Below are 25872 nucleotides of genomic sequence, written 5' to 3'. Positions count from 1 at the left end.
CAAAGTGACCAGTGCAAATATGCATACTGCAAAAGGCAGTAAAAGCGCATAAAAACGGAACACTATTTAAAGACCTAAATAACGTGCATGGTGACCATGACTAGGGCAAGAAAAGTCCTCAACTGCATCAAATACATGGATAACTATTGAATAAAGTGACTAAGTGCAATAAAAGAATAACATAATCGAAACATTGCAAAGCAATATAAACAATATAACAATGTATATATCTGCACATAATTCAAAAATATCATTACTATAAAAATATATAAACCATATATTGTGCAAATACAATAAACCACACAAAAATGTATAAATGTTATATATGCACCAAAAATATACAAAAATACATACAAAAATGTATAAATGTTATATATGTACCAGAAATATATAAAAATACATACAATATAAACTAAAAAGGAAAAAACAAACAAGACTAAGAGGCTTCATCCGTCGAGATGTCATGACGTGGATCTCTAGAGGACACCAAAATGAACAAAAGGACAGGCCACATCTAAATGTAAAACATAAAACAAGGGAAAGTTAAAAACAGATTAAAAAAACGCTGTATAAATACAAAATGGACACACAGGGTCTACAAAAATGGCACGAAGCTAAGGTGTTCATTTAGGCCGTAAGGGTGCACAGTCTTAAGGGTCCATATCCACCTCGCTTCGAGGCGGGCTAGGGGATTAGATATAGGACCACCTCTGATGTTAGGTTGGATCATGTCAATACCCCTAACCTGTAAAGCTGTAGCATCACTGTTATGGTGGGCCTTAAAATGGCGAGGTAAAGTTTTTAGCATGGAATCATCAATCACTTCTTTGGCGGCTGTGATGCCCAGTCTATGTAATGAGACTTCGACCAAATTTATGGAACTACTTATTCAGTTTAACCTTAAATCAATCAATACGATTGATCAGAACCTGGAGTCAACATATACTACTGCCAAAGCTGAGCTAACTGCTGATCAACTGAAAGTGATTGATGAGACAATGAATAAAAATATGGACATGTGGGTTAAGGACATTCAGGTGAAACAAACGACTAAATTATACAGAGACCAACGTGATTTCTCAATGGGTCATGTGTACAGATGGAGGACTACAACTACGCCGTCACAAGATAGACAACGTGCCCCTTCCATTTCCTCTATCCCTTCGGGCAGTGACTTGTCTGACGCCGCTTCTTCCATCTCCTTGTCTAGCATTTATACCCCCAAACGGAAACATAATCTTCAGTATCTTCCTAATAAACGTCATTTTGGTCAGTCACCAGAAAACAATTACAACTTGAAGGTAATAAATCTCAGTTCTCACATTTTTAATTCTACTGAGACTGCATTACTTACTAAGGGCCTATTGTTCTGTCCTACATCTAATTTTGATAGATTTAACGCTGTAAAAGATTTACATTTATTCGCTCGTAAAATTCTGTTTAAACGTTATTTTTATAATGATGAAATCGCACAATTATTTCCATCAGAGACGGAACAAGAGGCGTTAGCAGTATTGGAGGAACTGGCTGTGGAGCACAATAGTTCACAGGGGGGTAAGATACCATCTTCTATCAAACCTAAATCTTTGAAATTCCCCCCACTATCATCTTGTCCGGCTATTGATATTTTTGTCAGGATGGTCAGTAATTACTTTTTGAACATCCCTAAGTACTCTACATCTGATAATCTCACACGAGAGGAGAGGGTCTCTTTGAAAAAATTACAGGGTCTGCAGGATGTCGTATTCAAGCCAGCGGATAAGGGTGGGAATGTGGTGGTTTGGCCTAAAAAGATGTACGAGATGGAGGCTTTTCGCCAGTTGAAGGACACCAATTGTTACAGAAAAATGACCTTCAATCCCTTGACAAAATTTCAATCGGAACTGAAATCCATTCTGTTATCAGCCAAAGATAATGGGATTATTTCCAAGGAGGTCTTTACTGTCCTCCAAGTTAACGAGCCATCCATTCCCACCCTTTATCTGCTACCAAAGATTCACAAGAACTGTTTGAAACCTCCAGGCAGACCCATTATTTCAGGTAATGGCAACTACCTTGAAAAAGTGAATAAGTATATAGATTCCTTTCTATAACCATTGGTTGAAACCCTACCATCTTTCACCAAAGACACCAGTGAATTTTTCAAAAAAATTGATGGTCTATTCATAGGTCCGGATACACTCCTTGTCACTTGTGACATCGAATCACTATATACTAATATCAGGCATACCGATGTAATTAGGGCTACCAGTTTTTTTCTACAATCTTCACAGGTTATACCATCTCTGACTGCGTTTTTGACTGATTTACTCACATTTACTTTGTCTCACAATTTTTTTCTTTTTAAGGGGTCCTTCTTCCTGCAGCTCCAGGGAACAGCCATGGGGGCGTCTTTTGCACCATCTTACGCTAATCTGTTCCTGGGGCTGTGGGAGAGGGACCTCTTCCTGTCAGATCAACACCCGGCTATGGGCTGCGTCCTCTTTTGGGCGCGGTACATAGATGACGTGTTTTCGATCTGGCAGGGGTCGGTTGATTCCCTTCATGATTTTATATCCACCTTGAATCAAAATAACCTTAACATTCATCTGACATATCAGTTTGATAGTGAATCCATTGATTTTTTGGATGTCAGGATTAAACGTGATGCAGAGAATGTTTTGCAGACCGATGTTTTTCGCAAGTCCACCTCAGTGAATTCGTTGCTTCGGGCTGAGTCATCACACCCCCCTGCTGTGATTCGATCAATACTGATTGGTCAATTTCTGAGACTTCGACGAATCTGCTCAAGCGACACTGATTTTTACACCCAAGCGGATGACCTGAAGAAGAGGTTCCTAGAGAGGGGATACAGCCATCGCTGTATCAAAAGAGCCTTTAATAGGGCCAGACATACTCCTAGAGGGTCTGCATTATATTCCTCTACCAGAAAAAATTCAAGCAATGATATTAGATTTATCACACAATATCATGGGAATTCTGACTTAATGCGACATTTTTTGGAAAAATCCTGGCCTATTTTACTTTCTGATCCCGTTTTGGCCAAGTGTCTGGGACCTAGACCCTTGACTACGTTCAGGAGATGCAATAACTTACGTGACTCACTTGTGAGAAGTCACTACGTGAACGAACCAATTACGTTTCTTTCAAGTGCTAAACCAACCCTTGGCTGTAGACCCTGTGGCAATTGTGTAGCCTGTCCTAACATCATTCGGGCCCAATCCTTCTCTTCTTCTGATGGGCTAACATCATATAATATCAAGCACAGTATCACATGTAATTCCAGGGCAGTTGTCTATTATGCCACTTGCCCCTGTCAATTAATTTATGTGGGTCTAACAACTCGGCCACTTAAAGTGAGGGTGCGAGAACATGTGCTGGGCATCACAGCCGCCAAAGAAGTGATTGATGATTCCATGCTAAAAACTTTACCTCGCCATTTTAAGGCCCACCATAACAGTGATGCTACAGCTTTACAGGTTAGGGGTATTGACATGATCCAACCTAACATCAGAGGTGGTCCTATATCTAATCCCCTAGCCCGCCTCGAAGCGAGGTGGCTATGGACCCTTAAGACTGTGCACCCTTACGGCCTAAATGAACACCTTAGCTTCGTGCCATTTTTGTAGACCCTGTGTGTCCATTTTGTATTTATACAGCGTTTTTTTAATCTGTTTTTAACTTTCCCTTGTTTTATGTTTTACATTTAGATGTGGCCTGTCCTTTTGTTCATTTTGGTGTCCTCTAGAGATCCACGTCATGACATCTCGACGGATGAAGCCTCTTAGTCTTGTTTGTTTTTTCCTTTTTAGTTTATATTGTATGTATTTTTATAGATTTCTGGTACATATATAACATTTATACATTTTTGTATGTATTTTTGTATATTTTTGGTGCATATATAACATTTATACATTTTTGTGTGGTTTATTGTATTTGCACAATATATGGTTTATATATTTTTATAGTAATGATATTTTTGAATTATGTGCAGATATATACATTGTTATATTGTTTATATTGCTTTGCAATGTTTCGATTATGTTATTCTTTTATTGCACTTAGTCACTTTATTCAATAGTTATCCATGTATTTGACGCAGTTGAGGACTTTTCTTGCCCTAGTCATGGTCACCATGCACGTTATTTAGGTCTTTAAATAGTGTTCCGTTTTTATGCGCTTTTACTGCCTTTTGCAGTATGCATATTTGCACTGGTCACTTTGTTTATACTCGTCACTTTATCCCCCCTCTTTCCTCCCCTTCTTTTCACACTATACACGCCTAGTTTATTGTTTGTATAATCAGCACGTGTCGCTTTTTGTGCTGTATATACTTTTTTATATACTCACCAACCACCATTTATGTCCATGTCTAATATATATAACATATATACACTGGCTGTATTTTTCTGGCCGCTGTTTTGCTTTTCGGCGCCTTTACGTCGGGATGGCAATGAATCACGTGCTGTTCGCACTTGTCACTCATACCATTACACAGTTTTTTATTTCCATTTTTGTATTTATCTTTATTTCTTTTTTCTTTTTTTCTTTTCTTACATGTGCCATCTTTTCCTTTTCCCCTTCCCTTTCTGGATATACATGGTGCTATGTTTACTGAGATACATACATACCCGTTATTCCTGCGCTTTTTTTAGGACTCTCATTGATCTATTTGTCTCTATGTGTGCCGTTCTGCTCAGTACGCATGCTCCGCCTGTGTTCCCTGGCTGCTGATGGGTTCCGGCGTCTTTACGTTGTCATGGTGGCGGATCACATGGTGTGCTCCGTCATCATGGTCAGCGTGACGCTGGGATTCATGGCGCCGGTTACCTCCCGGCTGCGCATGCGTCGCTTTATGAGCAGTCGGCTCCCATTGGCCACATCATCCTTTTTAAACCCCTGTCATCTAATGGACGCCACTCCCCCTGACGAAGGATTTCAGATCCGAAACGCGCGTCGGGGCGCGTTTGGCTCACACTCACCGCTATTTTCAGGTAAACCATGACATTCATAGACATTTTATGTGACTGATTTCTTGTGCAGCTGCAGGTCACGGTATGACTATGTCTTACATTAAGCGATGGTTTCGGTCTTACATTCAACAATAGATTCCATTTAGACTATGTGCACTGATCATTGCGATTGTCTGGTTTCCTGATGTACCTTTTCTTGTCTGTACATGCATCTGCCGACTTAGTACATACTATGGATAATTTATACAATAATAGTTGATATATGCCACTGTTGTATGTACATTTGAGGATTATATAGTCTTATACAACGTATGCGGTGTTTGTGTTGGCCTATACACATTTCGTGTGGTTAGTGCCACTTTGCCATTTTCTTTTTTCTTTTTTGTCCCTATGTATTACCAATAAATATATTTTTTTGAACTACGTTATACATCTTTTTGTGGTCTTTTTCATGACTGTATTGATCCTTGTAGTTCGGTTTTTTTCTCTTTTGATGTGGACGGAAAAGAAAAATTGTCAAGAGATTTCAACGCAAGATTGTGCGGCTGTTGGATAAAGAACCTCGACTAACATCCAAACAAGTTCAAGCTGCCCTGCAGTCCGAGGGTACAACAGTGTCAACCCGTACAATCCGTCAGCGTCTGAATGAAAAGGGACTGTATGGTAGGAGACCCAGGAAGATCCCACTTCTTACCCCGAGATATAAAAAAGCCAGGCTGGAGTTTGCCAAAACTTACCTGAAAAAGCCTAAAACGTTTTGGAAGAATGTTCTCTGGTCAGATGAGACAAAAGTAGAGCTTTTTGGGCAAAGGCATCAACATAGAGTTTACAGGAGAAAAAAAGAGGCATTCAAAGAAAAGAACACGGTCCCTACAGTCAAACATGGTGGAGGTTCCCTGATGTTTTGGGGTTGCTTTGCTGCCTCTGGCACTGGACTGCTTGACCATGTGCATGGCATTATGAAGTCTGAAGACTACCAACAAATTTTGCAGCATAATGTAGGGCCCAGTGTGAGAAAGCTGGGTCTCCCTCAGAGGTCATGGGTCTTCCAGCAGGACAATGACCCAAAACACACTTCAAAAAGCACTAGAAAATGGTTTGAGAGAAAGCACTGGAGACTTCTAAGGTGGCATGCAATGAGTCCAGACCTGAATCCCATAGAACACCTGTGGAGAGATCTAAAAATGGCAGTTTGGAGAAGGCACCCTTCAAATATCAGGGACCTGGAGCAGTTTGCCAAAGAAGAATGGTCTAAAATTCCAGCAGAGCATTGTAAGAAACTCATTGATGGTTACCGGAAGCGGTTGGTCGCAGTTATTTTGGCTAAAGGTTGTTCAACCAAGTATTAGGCTGAGGGTGCCAATACTTTTGTCTGGGCCATTGTTGGAGTTTTGTGTGAAATGATCAATGTTTTGCTTTTTGCTTCATTCTCTTTTGTGTTTTTTCATTTAAGACAAATTAAATGAAGATAATAATACCAAATAATTTGTGTTTGCAATCATTTTCAGGAAGAAAATGAGTATTATCTGACAGAATTGCAGGGGTGTCAATACTTTTGGCTATGACTGTAGATGGTGACTTGCCGCTGACGTTCTTTATGATGAAATCGTTCACTTTTCCCGTCTTTTCCATCTGGCCCAGACCGACATGACAACTTCTTCCAGCAACGACTCACCTGCAGAGAATACAACAAAGACACTTTTCACTTCTCATATCCCAGGCCCATCACAATCTATCCCCAACCTGCACAAACTCCTCATCCTGCTGATATCCCAATACTGAGCTGCTGCTGCCGTATGTGTCCCCATTACTGCACCTGCTGTGAGGTTCTCTGTGCCTTCTAAATTCTAAAGCACCCCTCTATAATATATTAATGCTGGGTGCAAGTGCCCTAGAAAACAGTGCCCATATTTTGTCCCCTAGAAAGTAATAATGCCCTGTGTGCCCCTTTGATAGTCACAGTAACCTGAGTTCCCCTATAACAGTAAGTGCCCACTTTACATTTAATAATGTCCTGAGTCTTCCCCCTGCAGAGCTCCTCTATTCACAGTATGTTGCTCTCTTATACGCAGTATAATGCCCCCTCACTGTATAGTACCACCCACACAGTATACTGACTCCTTAGTAGCCCCCAAACTGTTTGATGGCTCCGACCCTGTAATGAGGCAGCCACCCATAGGCAGACCCTGTAAAAAGGCAGCACTCCCATAGTCAGACCCTGTAATAAGGCAGCCCCCATAGTCAGACCCTGTAATAAGGCAGCCCCCATAGTCAGACCCTGTAATAAGGCAGCCCCCATAGTTAGAATCTGTAATAAGGCAGTACCCCCATAGTTAGACCCTGTAATAAGGTGGCAGACCCTGTAATAAGGCAGCACCCCCATAGGCAGAGCCTGTAATAAGGTGGCACCCGATAAGCAGACACTGTAATAAGGCGGCAGCTCCTTCCCCAGCAAGCTCCTTCCCCAGCAATGCGGTCAGCTGTATCGGCTAAATGCTGTATTTTAAGACAGTACCCCTATAGGCAGACCCTGTAAGTATAAGACAGTACCCCTATAGGCAGACCCTGTAAGTATAAGACAGTACCCCTATAGGCAGACTCTGTAGTATAAGACAGTACCCCCATAGGAAGATCTTGTAGTATAAGACAGTACCCCTATAGGCAGACCATGTAAGTATAAGACAGTACCCCATAGGCAGACCCTTTAGTATAAGACAGTACCCCTATAGGCAGACCCTGTAAGTATAAGGCAGTACCCCCATAGGCAGGCCCTGTAGTATAAGGCAGCCCCCATAAAAAAACAATAAATAAATACTCACCTGTCTTCCTCCTTGTTCCAGCGGTGCTCCGAGCTCCCGCTCATCTTCTGACAACGGGCGCCGGGTGGTGACGTCACCGCGCCCACTGTCAGTGTCAGCGTCGGTGATGTCAGACACTGACAGGGGAGTGATGGGAGAAGGAGCCCGCAGCTCCTTCCCCATCAATGCGGTCAGCTGTATCGACTAAATGCCGATACAGCTGACCTTGCGGTGATGGGCGGGGGGCCCACTGCTGGCACCGGGACCCCCCTCGTCTGCTCAGGGGCCCATAGCAACTGGGCGGCAGAGCAGGGAGACCGATTCTCCCTCCTCTGCCACAGAATGTAACTGTATCAGCGCGCTGCTACGCTACTGTCACAGTGGCATTTGAAAGTTAAACTGCTGCAATCAGAGCTAGCTCTAGTAACCGCAGATGCCGGCTCTGTAAAACAGCCACTGAGTGTGGAGGAGGTTCAGTGCACGATTCTGCTCTGTACAAATTCTCCCGACTGCAGATGTATCTGTATATATACTGTATGTCAGACATCAGGAGAAGTGAGTGGGCACCATATGGCTCTGGGAAACCACCTGCTCACAAATCGTATTGATCTCATGTGCACTGCCACCATGGGCAGGACGCCACTGGTTATAAGCTAAAATTTACAGGATAAACTTCAGTGAGAAAATGTGAACGGTTTACCAAACCTGTTGTGGAAGATTATTATGTTACTAGATGGTGGCCCGATTCTAACGCATCGGGTATTCTAGAATATGCATGTCCACGTAGTATATTGCTCAGCCCACGTAGTATATTGCCCAGCCACGTAGTATATTGCCCAGCCACGTAGTATATTGCCCAGCCACTGTTGTGAATTCTGTGGCTGAATTCACTCCTGTGGTCACAAGTGGTACTGCAGCTTCTGAGCTTCCTTCCTCAGGTGTTCTGGTGAGCTCATTAGCTGCTTCGTTACTTAACTCCACCTGATGCTGCTATCCTTGCTCCTAGTCAATGTTCCAGTGTTGGATCTGAGCTTCTCCTGATTGTTCCTGTGACCTGCTGCTCTGTATAGCTAAGTGCTTTTTTGCTATTTTGTTGCCTTTTTTCTGTCCAGCTTGTCTTTTGTTTTGCTGGAAGCTCTGAGACGCAAAGGGTGTACCGCCGTGCCGTTAGTCCGGCACGGTGGGTCTTTTTTGCCCCTTTGCGTGGGTTTTGCTTTAGGGTTTTTTGTAGACTGCAAAGTTCGCTTTACTGTCCTCGCTCTGTCTAAGAATATCGGGCCCCACTTTGCTGAATCTATTTCATCCCTACGTTTTGTCTTTTCATCTTACTCACAGTCATTATATGTGGGGGGCTGCCTTTTCCTTTGGGGTATTTCTCTGGGGGCAAGTCAGGCCTATTTTTCTATCTTCAGGCTAGCTAGTTTCTTAGGTTGTGCCGAGTTGCATAGGTAGTGGTTAGGCGCAATCCACAGCCACTTTTAGTTGTGTTTAGGATAGGATCAGGTGTGCAGTCTACAGAGTTTCCACGTCTCAGAGCTCGTTCTTTTGTTTTTGGGTATTTGTCAGATCACTGTGTGCGCTCTGATCGCTAGGCACACTGTGTCTCTGGATTGCCTTCATTACACCTTTCATTAGCAGACATAACAGTACTAGGAGCCCACTAATGATTCTCAATAGAGGGAAAGAAAAAGTTCTGACATCATTTTTTTTTTTTTTTTCTCTGCTCTGTGTTCACTTTTTTTTTTTTCCCCTAGACATTTGGGTGTTTCTGGACACAGGTGTGGACATGGATTTTCAGGGTCTGTGCTCTTCAATGGATAATCTCGTTATAAATGTACAAAAGATTCAAGATACTATTGATCAGAAATCTATGTTAGAACCAAGAATTCCTATTCCTGATTTGTTTTTTGGAGATAGAACTAAGTTTCCAAGTTTCAAAAATAATTGTAAGCTATTTCTGGCCTTGAAACCTCATTCTTCTGGTAATCCTATTCAACAGGTTTTGATTATTATTTCTTTTTTGCGCGGCGACCCTCAAGACTGGGCATTTTCTCTTGCGCCAGGAGACCCTGCATTGAGTAGTGTCGATGCGTTTTTCCTGGCACTCGGATTACTGTACGATGAGCCTAATTCAGTGGATCAGGCTGAGAAAAATTTGCTGGCTTTGTGCCAGGGTCAGGATGATATAGAACTATATTGTCAGAAATTTAGGAAATGGTCAGCACTCACTCAGTGGAATGAATCTGCGCTGGCAGCTTTGTTCAGAAAGGGTCTCTCTGAGGCTCTTAAGGATGTCATGGTGGGATTTCCTATGCCTGCTGGTTTGAATGAGTCTTTGTCTTTAGCCATTCAGATCGGTAGACGCTTGCGCGAGCGTAAATCTGTGCACCATTTGGCGGTATTGCCTGAGGTTAAACCTGAGCCTATGCAGTGCGATAGGACTATGACCAGAGTGGAACGGCAGGAATACAGACGTCTGAATGGTCTGTGTTTCTACTGTGGTGATTCCACTCATGCTATTTCTGATTGTCCTAAGCGCACTAAGCGGTCCGCTAGGTCTGCCGTCATTGGTACTGTACAGTCCAAATTCCTTCTGTCCATTACCTTGATATGCTCTTTGTCGTCGTTTTCTGTCATGGCGTTTGTGGATTCAGGCGCTGCCCTAAATCTGATGGATTTGGATTATGCTAAACGTTGTGGGTTTTTCTTGGAGCCTTTGCGGTGTCCTATTCCATTGAGAGGAATTGATGCTACACCTTTGGCCAAGAATAAACCTCAGTAGTGGGCCCAGCTGACCATGTGCATGGCTCCTGCACATCAGGAAGTTATTCGCTTTCTGGTGTTGCATAATCTGCATGATGTGGTCGTGTTGGGGTTGCCATGGCTACAAACCCATAATCCAGTATTGGATTGGAATTCCATGTCGGTATCCAGCTGGGGTTGTCAGGGGGTACATGGTGATGTTCCATTTTTGTCGATTTCGTCATCCATCCCTTCTGAGGTCCCAGAGTTCTTGTCTGATTATCAGGATGTATTTGAAGAGCCCAAGTCCGATGCCCTACCTCCGCATAGGGATTGTGATTGTGCTATCAATTTGATTCCTGGTAGTAAATTCCCTAAAGCTCGATTATTTAATTTATCCGTGCCCGAACACGCCGCTATGCGCAGTTATGTGAAGGAATCCCTAGAGAAGGGACATATTCGCCCATCGTCATCACCACTGGGAGCAGGGTTCTTCTTTGTAGCTAAGAAGGATGGTTCGCTGAGACCGTGTATTGATTACCGCCTTCTTAATAAGATCACTGTTAAATTTCAGTATCCCTTGCCATTGTTATCTGACTTGTTTGCTCGGATTAAGGGGGCTAGTTGGTTCACTAAGATAGATCTTCGTGGTGCGTATAATCTGGTGAGAATCAGGCAAGGAGATGAATGGAAAACTGCATTCAATACGCCCGAGGGTCATTTTGAGTATCTAGTGATGCCGTTCGGACTTGCCAATGCTCCATCAGTGTTTCAATCCCTTATGCATGACATCTTCCGTGAGTACCTGGATAAATTCCTGATTGTTTACTTGGATGACATTTTGATCTTCTCAGATGATTGGGAGTCTCATGTGAAGCAGGTCAGAATGGTTTTTCAGGTCCTGCGTGCTAACTCTTTGTTTGTGAAGGGATCAAAGTGTCTCTTCGGTGTGCAGAAAGTTTCATTTTTGGGATTCATCTTTTCCCCTTCTACTATCGAGATGGATCCAGTTAAGGTCCAAGCCATCCAGGATTGGATTCAGCCGACATCTCTGAAAAGTCTGCAAAAGTTCCTGGGCTTTGCTAATTTTTATCGTCGCTTCATCTGTAATTTTTCTAGCATTGCCAAACCATTGACCGATTTGACCAAGAAGGGTGCTGATTTGGTCAATTGGTCTTCTGCTGCTGTGGAAGCTTTTCAGGAGTTGAAGCGTCGTTTTTGTTCTGCCCCTGTGTTGTGTCAGCCAGATGTTTCTCTTCCGTTCCAGGTCGAGGTTGATGCTTCTGAGATTGGAGCAGGGGCGGTTTTGTCACAGAGAGGTTCTGATTGCTCAGTGATGAAACCATGTGCTTTCTTTTCCAGGAAGTTTTCGCCCGCTGAGCGTAATTATGATGTGGGCAACCGAGAGTTGCTGGCCATGAAGTGGGCATTCGAGGAGTGGCGTCATTGGCTTGAAGGAGCTAAGCATCGCGTGGTGGTATTGACTGATCATAAGAACTTGACTTATCTCGAGTCTGCCAAGCGCTTGAATCCTAGACAGGCCCGTTGGTCGTTATTTTTTGCCCGCTTCGACTTTGTGATTTTGTACCTTCCGGGCTCTAAAAATGTGAAGGCGGATGCTCTGTCTAGGAGTTTTGTGCCCGACTCTCCGGGTTTATCTGAGCCAGCGGGTATCCTCAAGGAAGGAGTCATTGTGTCTGCCATCTCCCCTGATTTGCGGCGGGTGCTGCAAAAATTTCAGGCGAATAAACCTGATCGTTGTCCAGCGGAGAAACTGTTCGTCCCTGATAGGTGGACTAATAAACTTATCTCTGAACTTCATTGTTCGGTGTTGGCTGGTCATCCTGGAATCTTTGGTACCAGAGAGTTAGTGGCTAGATCCTTCTGGTGGCCATCTCTGTCACGGGATGTACGTACTTTTGTGCAGTCCTGTGGGATTTGTGCTAGGGCTAAGCCCTCCTGTTCTCGTGCCAGTGGGTTGCTTTTGCCCTTGCCGGTCCCAAAGAGGCCTTGGACACATATTTCGATGGATTTCATTTCTGACCTTCCCGTTTCTCAAAAGATGTCAGTCATTTGGGTGGTCTGTGATCGCTTTTCTAAAATGGTCCATCTGGTGCCCTTGGCTAAATTGCCTTCCTCCTCTGATTTGGTACCTTTGTTCTTTCAGCATGTGGTTCGGTTGCATGGCATTCCTGAGAATATTGTTTCTGACAGAGGTTCCCAGTTTGTTTCAAGGTTCTGGCGAGCCTTTTGTGGTAGGATGGGCATTGACCTATCCTTTTCCTCGGCTTTCCATCCTCAGACTAATGGCCAGACCGAACGAACCAATCAGACCTTGGAAACATATCTGAGATGTTTTGTTTCTGCAGACCAGGATGATTGGGTGTCCTTTTTGCCATTGGCTGAGTTCGCCCTTAATAATCGGGCCAGCTCGGCTACCTTGGTTTCTCCATTTTTCTGCAATTCTGGGTTCCATCCTCGTTTCTCTTCAGGACAGGTTGAGTCTTCGGACTGTCCTGGTGTGGATTCTGTGGTGGACAGGTTGCAGCAGATCTGGACTCAGGTAGTGGACAATTTGACCTTGTCCCAGGAGAAGGCTCAACTTTTCGCTAATCGCAGACGCCGTGTGGGTCCCCGACTTCGTGTTGGGGATCTGGTTTGGTTATCTTCTCGTCATATTCCTATGAAGGTTTCCTCTCCTAAATTTAAACCTCGTTTTATTGGTCCATATAGGATTTCTGAGGTTCTCAATCCTGTGTCTTTTCGTCTGACCCTCCCAGACTCCTTTTCCATACATAATGTATTCCATAGGTCATTGTTGCGGAGATACGTGGCACCTATGGTTCCATCTGTTGAGCCTCCTGCCCCGGTTTTCGTGGAGGGGGAATGGGAGTATATTGTGGAGAAGATTTTGGATTCTCGTGTTTCTAGACGGAAACTCCAGTATCTGGTTAAATGGAAGGGTTATGCTCAGGAAGATAATTCCTGAGTTTTTGCCTCTGATGTTCATGCTCCCGATCTTGTTCGTGCCTTTCATGCGGCTCATCCTGGTAGGCCTGGGGGCTCTGGTGAGGGTTCGGTGACCCCTCCTCAAGGGTGGGGTACTGTTGTGAATTCTGTGGCTGAATTCACTCCTGTGGTCACAAGTGGTACTGCAGCTTCTGAGCTTCCTTCCTCAGGTGTTCTGGTGAGCTCATTAGCTGCTTCGTTACTTAACTCCACCTGATGCTGCTATCCTTGCTCCTAGTCAATGTTCCAGTGTTGGATCTGAGCTTCTCCTGATTGTTCCTGTGACCTGCTGCTCTGTATAGCTAAGTGCTTTTTTGCTATTTTGTTGCCTTTTTTCTGTCCAGCTTGTCTTTTGTTTTGCTGGAAGCTCTGAGACGCAAAGGGTGTACCGCCGTGCCGTTAGTCCGGCACGGTGGGTCTTTTTTGCCCCTTTGCGTGGGTTTTGCTTTAGGGTTTTTTGTAGACTGCAAAGTTCGCTTTACTGTCCTCGCTCTGTCTAAGAATATCGGGCCCCACTTTGCTGAATCTATTTCATCCCTACGTTTTGTCTTTTCATCTTACTCACAGTCATTATATGTGGGGGGCTGCCTTTTCCTTTGGGGTATTTCTCTGGGGGCAAGTCAGGCCTATTTTTCTATCTTCAGGCTAGCTAGTTTCTTAGGCTGTGCTGAGTTGCATAGGTAGTGGTTAGGCGCAATCCACAGCCACTTTTAGTTGTGTTTAGGATAGGATCAGGTGTGCAGTCTACAGAGTTTCCACGTCTCAGAGCTCGTTCTTTTGTTTTTGGGTATTTGTCAGATCACTGTGTGCGCTCTGATCGCTAGGCCCACTGTGTCTCTGGATTGCCTTCATTACACCTTTCATTAGCAGACATAACAGCCACGTAGTGTATTGCCCAGCCACGTAGTGTATTGCCCAGTGACGTAGTATATTGCCCAGTGATGTAATATATTGGCCAGCCACGTAGTATATTGCCCAGTGACATAGTATATTGCCCAGCCATGTAGTATATTGCCCAGTTACGTAGTATATTGCCCAGTTACGTAGTATATTGCGCAGCCACGTAGTTTATTGCCCAGTGATGTAGTATATTGCACAGAGAAGTAGTATACAGCACAGAGCCACGTAGTATATTGGCCAGTCACGTAGTATATTGCCCAGTTACGTAGTATATTGCCCAGCCACGTACTATATTGCCCAGCCACGTAGTATATTGCACAGCGAAGTAGTATACAGCACAGAGCCACATAGTATATTGCCCAGCTACGTAGTATATTGCCCAGCCAGGTTTGTCACAGGTGAAAAAATAAAAAATAAACATATACTCACCTTTCCAAGGGAGCCCTGGTAGTCCATGGCAGGTTCCGGTCCCAGGGTTGGTATTAGTGCAGGACCTGTGATGACGTTGTGGTCACATGACCATGACGTCATGACAGGTCCTTGTCGCGCAGGCGCGCAGGGCCTGTGATGATGTCGCGGTCACATGACCGTGACGTTATGGCAGGTCCTTCTGCCACCGGAACCTGCAACGGAAGATGGCGGCCGGCGCGAGCTGCAACGGAGGGTGAGTATAGCAGTTTTTTGTTTTTTTTAAATTATTTTTAACATTACATTTTTTACTATTGATGCCGCATAGGCAACGTCAATAGTAAAAAGTTGGGGACACACAGGGTTAATAGCGGCGGTAACGGAGTGCGCTACCCGCGGCATAATGCGGTCCATTACTGCCGGCATTAACCCTGTGTTAGCGGTGACCGGAGGGGAGTATGCGGGCGACAGGCACTGACTGCGGGGAATAAGGAGCTGCCATTTTTTTCCAGACTGTGCCCGTCGCTGATTGGTCGTGGCAGCCATGACAGGCAGCTGGCGAGACCAATCAGCGAATGAATAACCGTGACAGAAGGACAGACAGACAGACAGACGGAAGTGACCCTTAGACAATTATATAGTAGATTGTGACACCACTTCAAACTGAGATTCATTCAGATGAGAACAAAATCATTCCAGTTGATTTAATATATCAATACTGCACTGCTTATAGGGGATATCAGGGACTTAAAAAATGTGCATAAGCACTAAAAGGCATAATGTTGATAACAGAGGCAACTACCTGCCTGTTGTACCCGGCGTCGGTCATTGACCGCTCCTGCCAGAGATTCAGCTGCTCCTGTCAACAGAGCAGCGGTTTCTCTTCCTGTTCACAGTGTAGCACTACTGGCATCATGCTGATTGACAGCTGGCTTCCCCCAATTAGGCAGTGGAGAGCTGGCTGTCAGTCAAGAGGACTCCAGTAGTCTCCCACCCTGTCAACAGGAAAATAAATTGCCACTTTGTCAATGTGACATCAGTGGATTTCTGTGACTGCTCTCCGCCAGTGTAGAATTGCATCGGGCACAACAGGCAGGTACTGTAGGTAGCAACTACCTGCCTGCTAGTGCTTAGGCACTTTTTTTTCAGAGTGCTGGATATCCCCTTTAAGATTGGATATTGTACTAAAATGAATCAAAATTAAGCAAGTAGTATGAAAAAAAGCCTTAAAATGTGTGAGCACATTATAATATGTACTTGGTAAGAAATGTCAAGCATTTTGTGGAAGCCATAGCCATGCCAATGCACAAGGTGATTAGAATATAACATTGAAATGATTTTAAGTAACTTTATCCTTTCAATCAAGTAAGCGCTTTGCTGTGTGAAAATTACTGTCACAAATAAAGATTATCCATTGTGGAATGCAAATCCTCACCAGTCTAGAAAAAAGTGTTCCCATGTAAGAATCACATGACTTGGGGAAGTTTCCGAATGTTCCCTTTCACCGGGCATATACAGTGATACCACATTAATAAATACTTTCCCTTTCATCTAACATTTGTAGGAACTGAGAAATATTTTCATATGATTAATGGAACTGTTCTTTAGGTATGTAAAGAATCTGCTGCATAGAGAATACACCAGGGAACATAGCATAGTTCATAACTGCAATTTATCTAACAGTGGGATGCACAGCCTTAGTTAATTTAAGGAATAAATTCTCTTGTGGCTCTAATTTCTCAAAGTAATACCAAAGTTATTTTCATATTAAATGCAGTCACAGGTAATTGTTTTGGGAAGGTTCGACAACTGCTCAGCTGCTGCAGTATGTTTGGAAAGTCTTCTTCATTGCAACTGCAATATGTGTGTGTGTAATATTAAAATAGTATATTATGAGTAAAGATGAACTGTAGTCTAAATATGTGTCCTTATACAGGATGAAGTGTTTATATGGAAATATATGTTAATAAGTAAAGTGAAGCAGTGCGGTAGTTGCGACTGAGGTGTTGTTTCGTTGCGCTCTGGCACTTTACAGACACACTCACTTTTAGGCTGCAGGCCTCCGCTGCCTTAAGGCTTCCATGCTCAGGAGCCGCCGCACACAGTACATGGGACACCATGTTCTTTGCATCTGTCAAACTATTACTAAACAGTCCAAGTTCATCAGGTGGATACAGGTGGGATATGACACAGAAATTCAGACTAACTTCCTACTTAGTACAACTCCTTCTCTGTTCTGCCATACATTCATTCTGGACTACCCCCAAGTCTGCTGACTCCATTGGCCTTAGGGATTCGTTGTCCTCTCTGGCAGTGCACCTGTGACCGGCCACTTGCCCCCAATGTAACTCCATGTCCACAGACCTCATGATGTGGGGAGGCCAAGTCTTCTCCATTGTATCTGGCCTGAGCCCCAGGCTCCAGACATTATTGGAATGCCCATGAAGGATCTCTATTTGGCTACCCAGTGCCCTGAACGTTTGGCACATTCTACCCGTAGTAAGCCTATCCACCTGAACCTGAACTCTCCTCCTCACTTCACTGGCTGACAGCGAACTCCCTTTAACCAGAAAGTGCCCCCCTTCTTATCAGTACTAGTGCTCTTCCACTGGACCAATTCGAACATTAACCATTTCCTATCTACATGATAACCTGTTCTATATCCTATGCTGTCCTGAGCTTATCCTTATGCTATATTGACACTACGCTCTAACACCGTATATACTGTACATCACCAAAACACATTAGCACATTACAGTAGACAGATGTTACTTGCACTGTGCGATGTGCAGTTTTATTCGTGAATCGTGTCAAGGCTCCCGGGCGTAACTACTGCCGGGAGGCTAACAGCTGCAGTGAGGGAGCCCAGAGCAGAACAGTGGAGAACTCACCGGGTAGCAAGCAGGACCTGAACCATGTGACAGAGGGGGAGTGGCCATGGGGCGGAGCCAGGCGCCGGGGTGCAAAGGAGGTGAATGGCGCCGGAGAGTTGTAAAATGTGCCGAGGTCAATAACCAGGGGACAAGCGAGGTACTGGAGGGTGAGACAGAACAATAGTCAGGTGGAACCAAAGGTCAGAAGGCCGAGTAAATGAATGAATAGAAATATAAAGCAGAGAAGCTGACAGGATCAAACAGACCAGATCAAGCATGGAGAGCAAAACGAACAACACAATACGCTCACGCACACCAGGGGGGTCAGGCACACAGACCAAACGAAAGCATAACTGACAGAGAATCCTAGTCCAGCGTGGGTATAAATATCCCTCCCAGATCCAAAAGGAGGCCACAACAATTAACCCTGAGAGGGCAGGGCATTAACCCTATCCAAACCATGACAAATCAGTTGTCTTCAGGGGCAGGAATAGGGTAATGCAGTGTGTGTGTATGTATGTATGTATGTACTATATATATATATATATATATATATATATATATATATATATATGTATAGTGTATGTGTGTATATATATATATATATATATATATATATATATATATATATATATACAGTATATAATGTAGATTGGCTCACTCTGCTCCATATTATTACGGGTGCTGCATAAGCCAGCGCACAGTTCACAAAAATAAATAAGGCCTTTGTAGACCAGGGAAATACAAAACATGTAGCACAGTCTGTGGTGTTCCGGGGATCCGCCTGTGGAGGAAAATTCACATATAATGGTTCCTATTCCTTGTCATAGTTCCTCTCCCAGGCCTACTCCACCCTGAATGCCTCAGAAAGCCGACTATTTAAACCCCAGACCACACTCTGCGGTGGAGATAAGGTGGATAACCTCTCATGTGCTCTATGGCTGTCCACATAAACCCAGCCCTTAAAATGGCGATTAACCCCTCTCAGCACAGTGTGCTGGAGCAAACTTCTATGTTTCAAAACACTGCAGTTAATAGTCTCAGTGAAACATATCTCCACTCCAGCACTTTGCCAGTGATTTTGTAACATATATATATATATGTATGTGTGTGTGTGTGTGTGTGTGTGTAAAATCGCTGTCCTCACTAGATAAAGCATCTTGTAAAAGAACACCTTTTTTCCAATTGTCTCCACCTCAGATGACACTTCATGTAAGGTGATATTAATATTTTACTTCTCTGACTTTCTGGGTTTTGCTTACATTTCAGAGCAATGTGGAACATATACACGTTCTTTACGACCAGTGTATCCATCAAAAACTTTTCCCAACCATTACAGCATTGTAACTGTAAGTAATTCATATTTCTTTTTATGTTTTGCTTTGCTAAGTTGTTTGCTTACTTGTTCATTACATATGTATTTATAAGCTGCCAAAGTAGCCAATACCGATGATTGATTTACCGTATATACTCCTGTATATGCCGAGTTTTTCAGCTCATTTTTTTGTGCGGAAAACGCTCCCCTCGGTTTATACACGATTCATTGTCCCAGAAAGTCAGCGGGGGAGGGGACACGGCGGAGCAGTGGGTCACAGAGGCAGGAGTCAGCAGCTGTGGCTAAAGCCTGTGCCGCTGCTAAAGAGAAATGAATATTCATTTCTCTGTAATAGCGCACAGTGATTGCACAGCTGCCGGCTTAGAGCACACATCCTACATACCTTCCTGTGCTCCCTCACTGCATCTCGTTCATTATGGTGCCAGCAGCATTTTCCGCCAAGCGGTCATGTGGCCCTGCTCATTAAGGTAATGAATATGCACGCCTCTCCACTCCCATAGGTGTGGAGGGAATATTTATTACCTTAATGAGCGGTGCCACGTGATCTCTCGGCAGGAAGAGCTGCCAGTGCCAGAACGAGATGCAGTGAGGGTGCGCCGACAAGGTAAGTAGGATGTTTTTTTTTAAAAATAGGAACCATGTATACAATAATAGGGGATAAGGAGCCATGCCTACAAGGATGGCGATAAAGAGCCATGCATACATGGACAGTGATGGGGGAGCCATGGATACAAGGACAGGGATGGGGGAGCTATGCATACAAGGTTAGGGGATAAAGAGCCATGCATACAAGGACAGCAATGGGGGAGCCATGTGGAGCGCCCGCCAGGGCTGTGGGGATACTCGCTACCGGGCCGATTCTTAAAGGGGACGTGGCCCAGTGACCCGGTCCGTGGCCCTGGACGTCCAATAAAAGGAGAATAAAGTTTATGGAATTAAATGTTCGTGACACCACCTATTGTATTTGGCAAATGTGAGATGTTAGCCAACGCTGCTTGAAGAGACTGCTGGGGCTGATGGTGATGCAGCAGAGTTGGTACTGCTCTCCACAGGCAGAGCTTTAGTCCCAGAGCACTTTGGTTGTAAATGATGGTGATGCTGATGGTGGATGTGGTGCAGGGTGGATGGCGCAGTAAATAAATGTGATGACTCAGTTTCCAATGCTTTACTCACAGTTCTTAGTTGCCCCAGCTGGGGTGCTGTGTCCTCCAGGTTTGTGGTTCAGCCAGCTCTCAAGCAGTTTGGATGCACTCTCCAGAACCCTCTTTCATATGTCCTTTCCTGGCCTTCTCTCTGCTCTGGCTTCGCCTCTCCTGCCCTGCGCCTGCCACACAGTGTCCCAAGTCGGCAGCCGCAGATCTTGATGGGCGGTTTGCGCTGAATCCCCCTGGATCCTATTTGGCTGTCTTTTCTGCGAATGTGTGCAGATGTGGCTGTGGCACATACAAATACCACAGCCTCCGGTTAGCTAGCTGAGTCCTTAGTTTCTCCACTAGAATGGGGCTGATCACCTGACTGTGACCTGGTCCCTCCACCGACCACGCCGGCGGAGATGGGCCCCACAGATGGATATCTCACGATCTGTGCCCCTAGGACCCCTTCTGTCCTTCTGAGAGCTTCATTCTGCTTCTCCCTCTCTCTGGAAACTCCTTTCTGTCTGTTTCAGTCTTTCTGTCTGACAGGAGCTGCAGACCCTCACGTCAGCTCAGCTCCACTCCTCTCACCAACTCTCTTTCTAGATCTTTCCTGACTCTTGCTTACTAAGCTCCTCCCCTACTCTACATACCCCACTTACTCCTCCAACACCTTTTCCTATCCAGCCTGAGATGAGACCTTCCTCCCTTAGGGTACGTCCAGGTGCCCTGACTAAATTGTCTAGTGTTGGATGCGGGTGTAGGGCTCTGTGTCATGCCCCCTCCTTACCTGAGAGCCGAATATCGCACCTCTGGATAAGGTGCAGTACTGTGTGGCGACTGGACCCTTAAGGGCGCCACACATGCATACAAGGACAGGGACGGTGGAGCAATGCATACAAGAACAAGGATAGGGAGCCATGCATACAAGGATAGGGATGGAAGAGCCATGCATACAAGGACAGGGATGGGGAGCCATGGATACCAGGATAGGAATGAAGGGACAACGCGTACCCGGCTTATACTCGAGTCAATAAGTTTACCCAGTTTTTCGTGGAAAAATTAGGTGCCTCTGCTTATACTCGGGTCGACTTATACTCGAGTATATACAGTATTTTTTTGGCTTTAACCATTAAAGACTATCTCAGATAGTCGCGTTCACTTTAGAAGTAAATAAGCTATTAAATGACTGCCGATCAATTTCAACAATAAGCTTCAATTTCATATTACAAAACGAGTAGAAATTGTATTATTTTGTGTGTTTTTTATTTTTTCATCCTATGAAACCACAAAATCTTTTTAGCTGGAAATCCCTTAAAAAAAGAGCTTCCTCTCGTGGACACATTCAGCACAGATGCTTCATTTGTTCTTTATGTATGTTGATAAGGTAAATGCTTTTACCTTTACAAACAAATATCATCTGCGTCTTCTCTTTTCTGTGTGTTACAGGGTCTCTACCCAGAATCACATGGGCTTGTAGACAACAAAATGTATGATCCTCACCGGAATGCATTTTTCACATTACGAAACCCAGAGAAGTTTCATCCTTCATGGTACCAAGGAGAACCTGTATGTATAATTAAAAGGAAATATGGTTAGATAAGATCTGCATTTACTGTGGAACATGTTGTTCTCAAATTTTCAGATTCTAATTGCTACCTTAATTAAAGGGGTTATCTGTAGTGATGAACGGACCCGTGGAAGTTCAGGTTCTGGTACCCGATTGAACTTTGGACTAAAGTTCGGTTTGGGCACCAGATGTGTACCCAAACTATAACCAGAACCCAAACCCCATTGAAAACAATTGAGACCTGAACTTTGGAGTTCAACACCGGAACGCGGACCCCTATCTTTAAAGTTTGGGTTCGCTCATCTCTAGTTATGTGATAGCCATAGGGCCCTTTATCAATATCTATCTTTAAGCACAAAGTTCCACTATCCTCTTAGCTTTATTATAAAATTCCCCGCTCTTCTCCTAATCCTGCTATATCACCATATGTACTTTTGAGGATTCTCAAACTAGAGGTCACAGGATGGCCCCACAGTCACTTTTCTGCAGCTTCTATCACCCCCCTCCTCCTTGTGATATGTGCCGCCTCTTAATGAATTTAGCATATCCTTCAACTGCCGTGCACGATATCCAGAAATATTACTGCACTCAGGGACTGGAAAATAATTTTGGCATACTTTCTTCTATCTCACCCAAATTAGAGTTGTACAAAAATGTAGCAACATTTCAAGGTCTTCTGCCTCAAAACTGAGGGAAAACACATTGATAAATACTGTGACTTTCATGTGCTCTATGGCTGCTGCAGTATTGTTTTTAAATGGATATTTGCGCTACTTTTGCAAATCCGATAGACGCACAGTAGGGAAAACATTTTGAAGGCATGCTATTTTTTTCCTCTTTATAAAAAGACATAATTAAAAATCATGTAATACGTGTTACCAGAATGCAGTTTTCTATATAAGCCCTACTTATTTTGCTATTTCGATAGTGGAGTCGTCAAGTAGCTAATTACAGTATTTAGTCTTATTAAACATTCTCCATTTGTAGGTCTGGATAACTGCTATGAACCATGGGTTAAAGACTGGGACTTACTTCTGGCCAGGATCGGATGTTAAGATTAATGGAACATATCCAAATAATTATAAAGAATACAATGGGTAATTACAAGCTGTATTGTTTTTTAATGTTGTTCCGTATAGCTTACGGTATTATAGAGGCTTAAAAAGAGATACTTGGCAATTACACATTTCCTATCATTCATAACAAGACAAAAAAACAACATACCTAAAAGACATTCACCTGAATTGCACTTAGATGACCATACATTTTCCTGAATTAATGGAAATTTTCATGATCTTATTCAGGACAATTATTATTATTTGTTTGTTTTTCTGCAAGATTGGTTTGAAATAGTTATATAAGTGTTACCGAAGGGAATCAGTGGCGTAACTAGAATCCGATGGGCCCCAATGCTAGATTTGGACCTGGACGCCCCCCCCTCCCCACTACTGCATGTTGGTCAGATGTATGGGCCCTTGTAGTGTTATAAATCCCATAAGGACATACAAGTTGGCCCTCTTCCCCCATTATGTGGTAATGTCCCCCATCTTGGGCTCCTTTGTGGTATCTATGTCCCACATACTGGGACATATATATGTCCTCAATCCTGGTATACATGTTACCCTTCCTGGCACCATCCTAGTATCCCCATCCTGGTATATATGTCTCTTATCCTGGTCCACATGCTGGTATATATCTCCCCATCCTGATAAATACAGTATGTCCCTTATCCTGGTATATACAGTAGGGAAAATAAGTATTTGATACAATGCCAATTTTTTCCCACCTACAAAGAATGGAGAGGTCTGTAATTTTTATTGTAGGTACACTTCACCTATGACAGATAGAATCTAAAAATAAAACAACAAAAAATCACATTGTATGATTTTTAAATGATTAAATTGCATTTTATTGCATGGTATTTGATCACCTACCAACCAGCAAGAATTCTGGCTCTCACAGACCTGCTGGTTTTTCTTTCAGAAGTCCTTTTACTTTGCACTCATTACCTGTATTAATTGCACATGTTTGATCTCATAACCTTTCTAAAAGACACCTGTTCACACACTCAATCACACTGCAGTCTCCACCAAGGCCAAAGCGCTGTCAATGGACACCAGGGACAAAATTGTAAACCTGCACAAGGCTGAGATGGGCTATAGGACAATAGGCAAGCAGCTTGGTGAGAAGACAACTGTTGGCGCAATTATTAGAGAATGGAAGAAACACAAGATCACTGTCCTCGGTCTTGGGCTCCATGCTAGATCTCGCCTCGTAGGGTAAGGATGATTCTGAGAAAAGTCAGGAATCTGCCCAGAACTACATGGGTGGACCTGGTTAATGATCTGAGGAGAGATGGGACCACAGTCTCCAGCATTACCGTTAGTAACATACTACGCCATCATGGATTAAAATCCTGCAGGGCACACAAGATCCTCCTGCTCATGTCATCAAATGTACAGGCCCGTTTGAAGCTCACCAATGACCATCTGCATGATCCAGAGTAGGCAGGGAAGAAGGTCATAAGGTCAGATGAGACCAAAATAAAACTTTTTGGTATCAACCCCACTCACCATATTTGGAGGAAGAAGAATGAATACAAGAGTACAGTCATAACTGTGAAGCATGGTGGGGAAAACATCATACTTTGGAGGTGCTTTCCTGCAAAGGGGACAGGATGACTGCTCGTTATTAAAGGGAGGATGGATGAGGCCATGTATGTCAAGATTTTGGCCAGCAACCTCATTTCCTTAGTATGGGTATTGAAGATGTGTCGTGTCTGTGTCTTCCAGCTTGAAAATTGCTCAAAACACGCAGCCTGGGCAACTAAAAATGGCTCCATAAGAAGCATTTCAAGGTCCTGCAGTAGCCTAGCCAGTCTCCAGACCTGAACCCAACAGAAAATCTTTGGAGGGAGCTGAAATTCAATGTTGCCCAGCGACAGCCCCAAAACTTGAAAGATCTGGAGAAGATCTGTATGGAGGAGTGGGCCAAAATCTCTGCTGCAATGTGTGCAAACTTCGTCAAGAACTCCAGGAAACGTCTGACCTCTGTAATTGCAAACATAGGTTTCTGTACCAAATATGATGTTCTGTTTTTCTATCGTATCAAATACTTTATTTCAAGCTATGAAATGGAAATTCATTATGTAAAAATCATACAATGTGATTTTCTGGATTTTTTTTAGATTCTGTCTCTCACAGGTGAAATGTAACTACAAGACATAAATTCCAGACCTTTCCATTACCTTGAGGGGGGGAAGACTTGTAAAATCGTCAATGTATCAAATTCTTAATTTCCCCACTGAATATGAGGCTGTTTAGAGTATTTTAAGGCTATTTTCACTTTGTCAACAATTTCTGTCCCAATATCTAATATATAAAGCTGAATGTGTGTGTGTATGTCTGTGTGTGTGTATGTATGTATGTATGTCCGGGATTGGCATCTGCACCGTCACAGCTACAGCCACAAAATTTTGCACAGTCACACGTCTGGACCCCGAGAGCGTCATAGGCTATGTTGTGAGGCGAAATTTTAACCCCGCGCGTTCCAATTCACCAAACAATTTTGCCCCTATCTACATAATGGGGAAAAAAGTGAAAGGAAAAGTGTTGGAGGCGTCGCAGCTACAGCCACAAAATGTTGCACAGTCACATGTCTGGACCCTGAGAGCATCATAGGCTATGTTGTGAGGTGAAATTTTAACCCCGTGCTTTCCAATTCACCAAACAATTTTGTCCCTATCTACATAATGGGGAAAAAGTGAAAGGAAAAGTGTTGGAGGCGTCGCAGCTACAGCCACAAAATTTTGCACAGTCACACGTCCGGACCCCGAGAGCGTCATAGGCTATGTTGTGAGGTGAAATTTTAACCCCGCACTTTCCAATTCACCAAACAATTTTGTCCCTATCTACATAATGGGGAAAAAGTGAAAGGAAAAGTGTTGGAGGCGTCGCAGCTACAGCCACAAAATTTTGCACAGTCACACGTCTGGACCCCGAGAGCGTCATAGGCTATGTTGTGAGGTGAAATTTTAACCCCGCGCTTTCCAATTCACCAAGCAATTTTGCCCCTATCTACGTAATGGGGAAAAGTGAAAGGAAAAGTGTTGGAGGCAGCTGCCAGATGTG

General features: G+C 43.8%; 1 protein-coding gene across 2 annotated transcripts in view; it reads left to right on the top strand.

Moving 5' to 3' along the window:
* The window catches only part of ENPP1 (ectonucleotide pyrophosphatase/phosphodiesterase 1), a 198531-nt gene that overhangs the window by 113805 nt on the left and 58854 nt on the right, over positions 1-25872 (top strand). For both annotated transcript variants that reach the window (XM_069726009.1, XM_069726010.1), the window contains exons 7-9: positions 18973-19052; positions 21622-21741; positions 22730-22839. In XM_069726009.1, the coding sequence (XP_069582110.1) occupies positions 18973-19052; positions 21622-21741; positions 22730-22839 (310 nt within the window). The remainder of the gene's footprint in view (positions 1-18972; positions 19053-21621; positions 21742-22729; positions 22840-25872) is intronic.

The sequence above is a fragment of the Ranitomeya imitator genome, chromosome 5, assembly GCF_032444005.1.
Source record: "Ranitomeya imitator isolate aRanImi1 chromosome 5, aRanImi1.pri, whole genome shotgun sequence".
NCBI lineage: Eukaryota > Metazoa > Chordata > Amphibia > Anura > Dendrobatidae > Ranitomeya > Ranitomeya imitator.
This window is presented reverse-complemented; position numbering and strand designations above follow the sequence as displayed.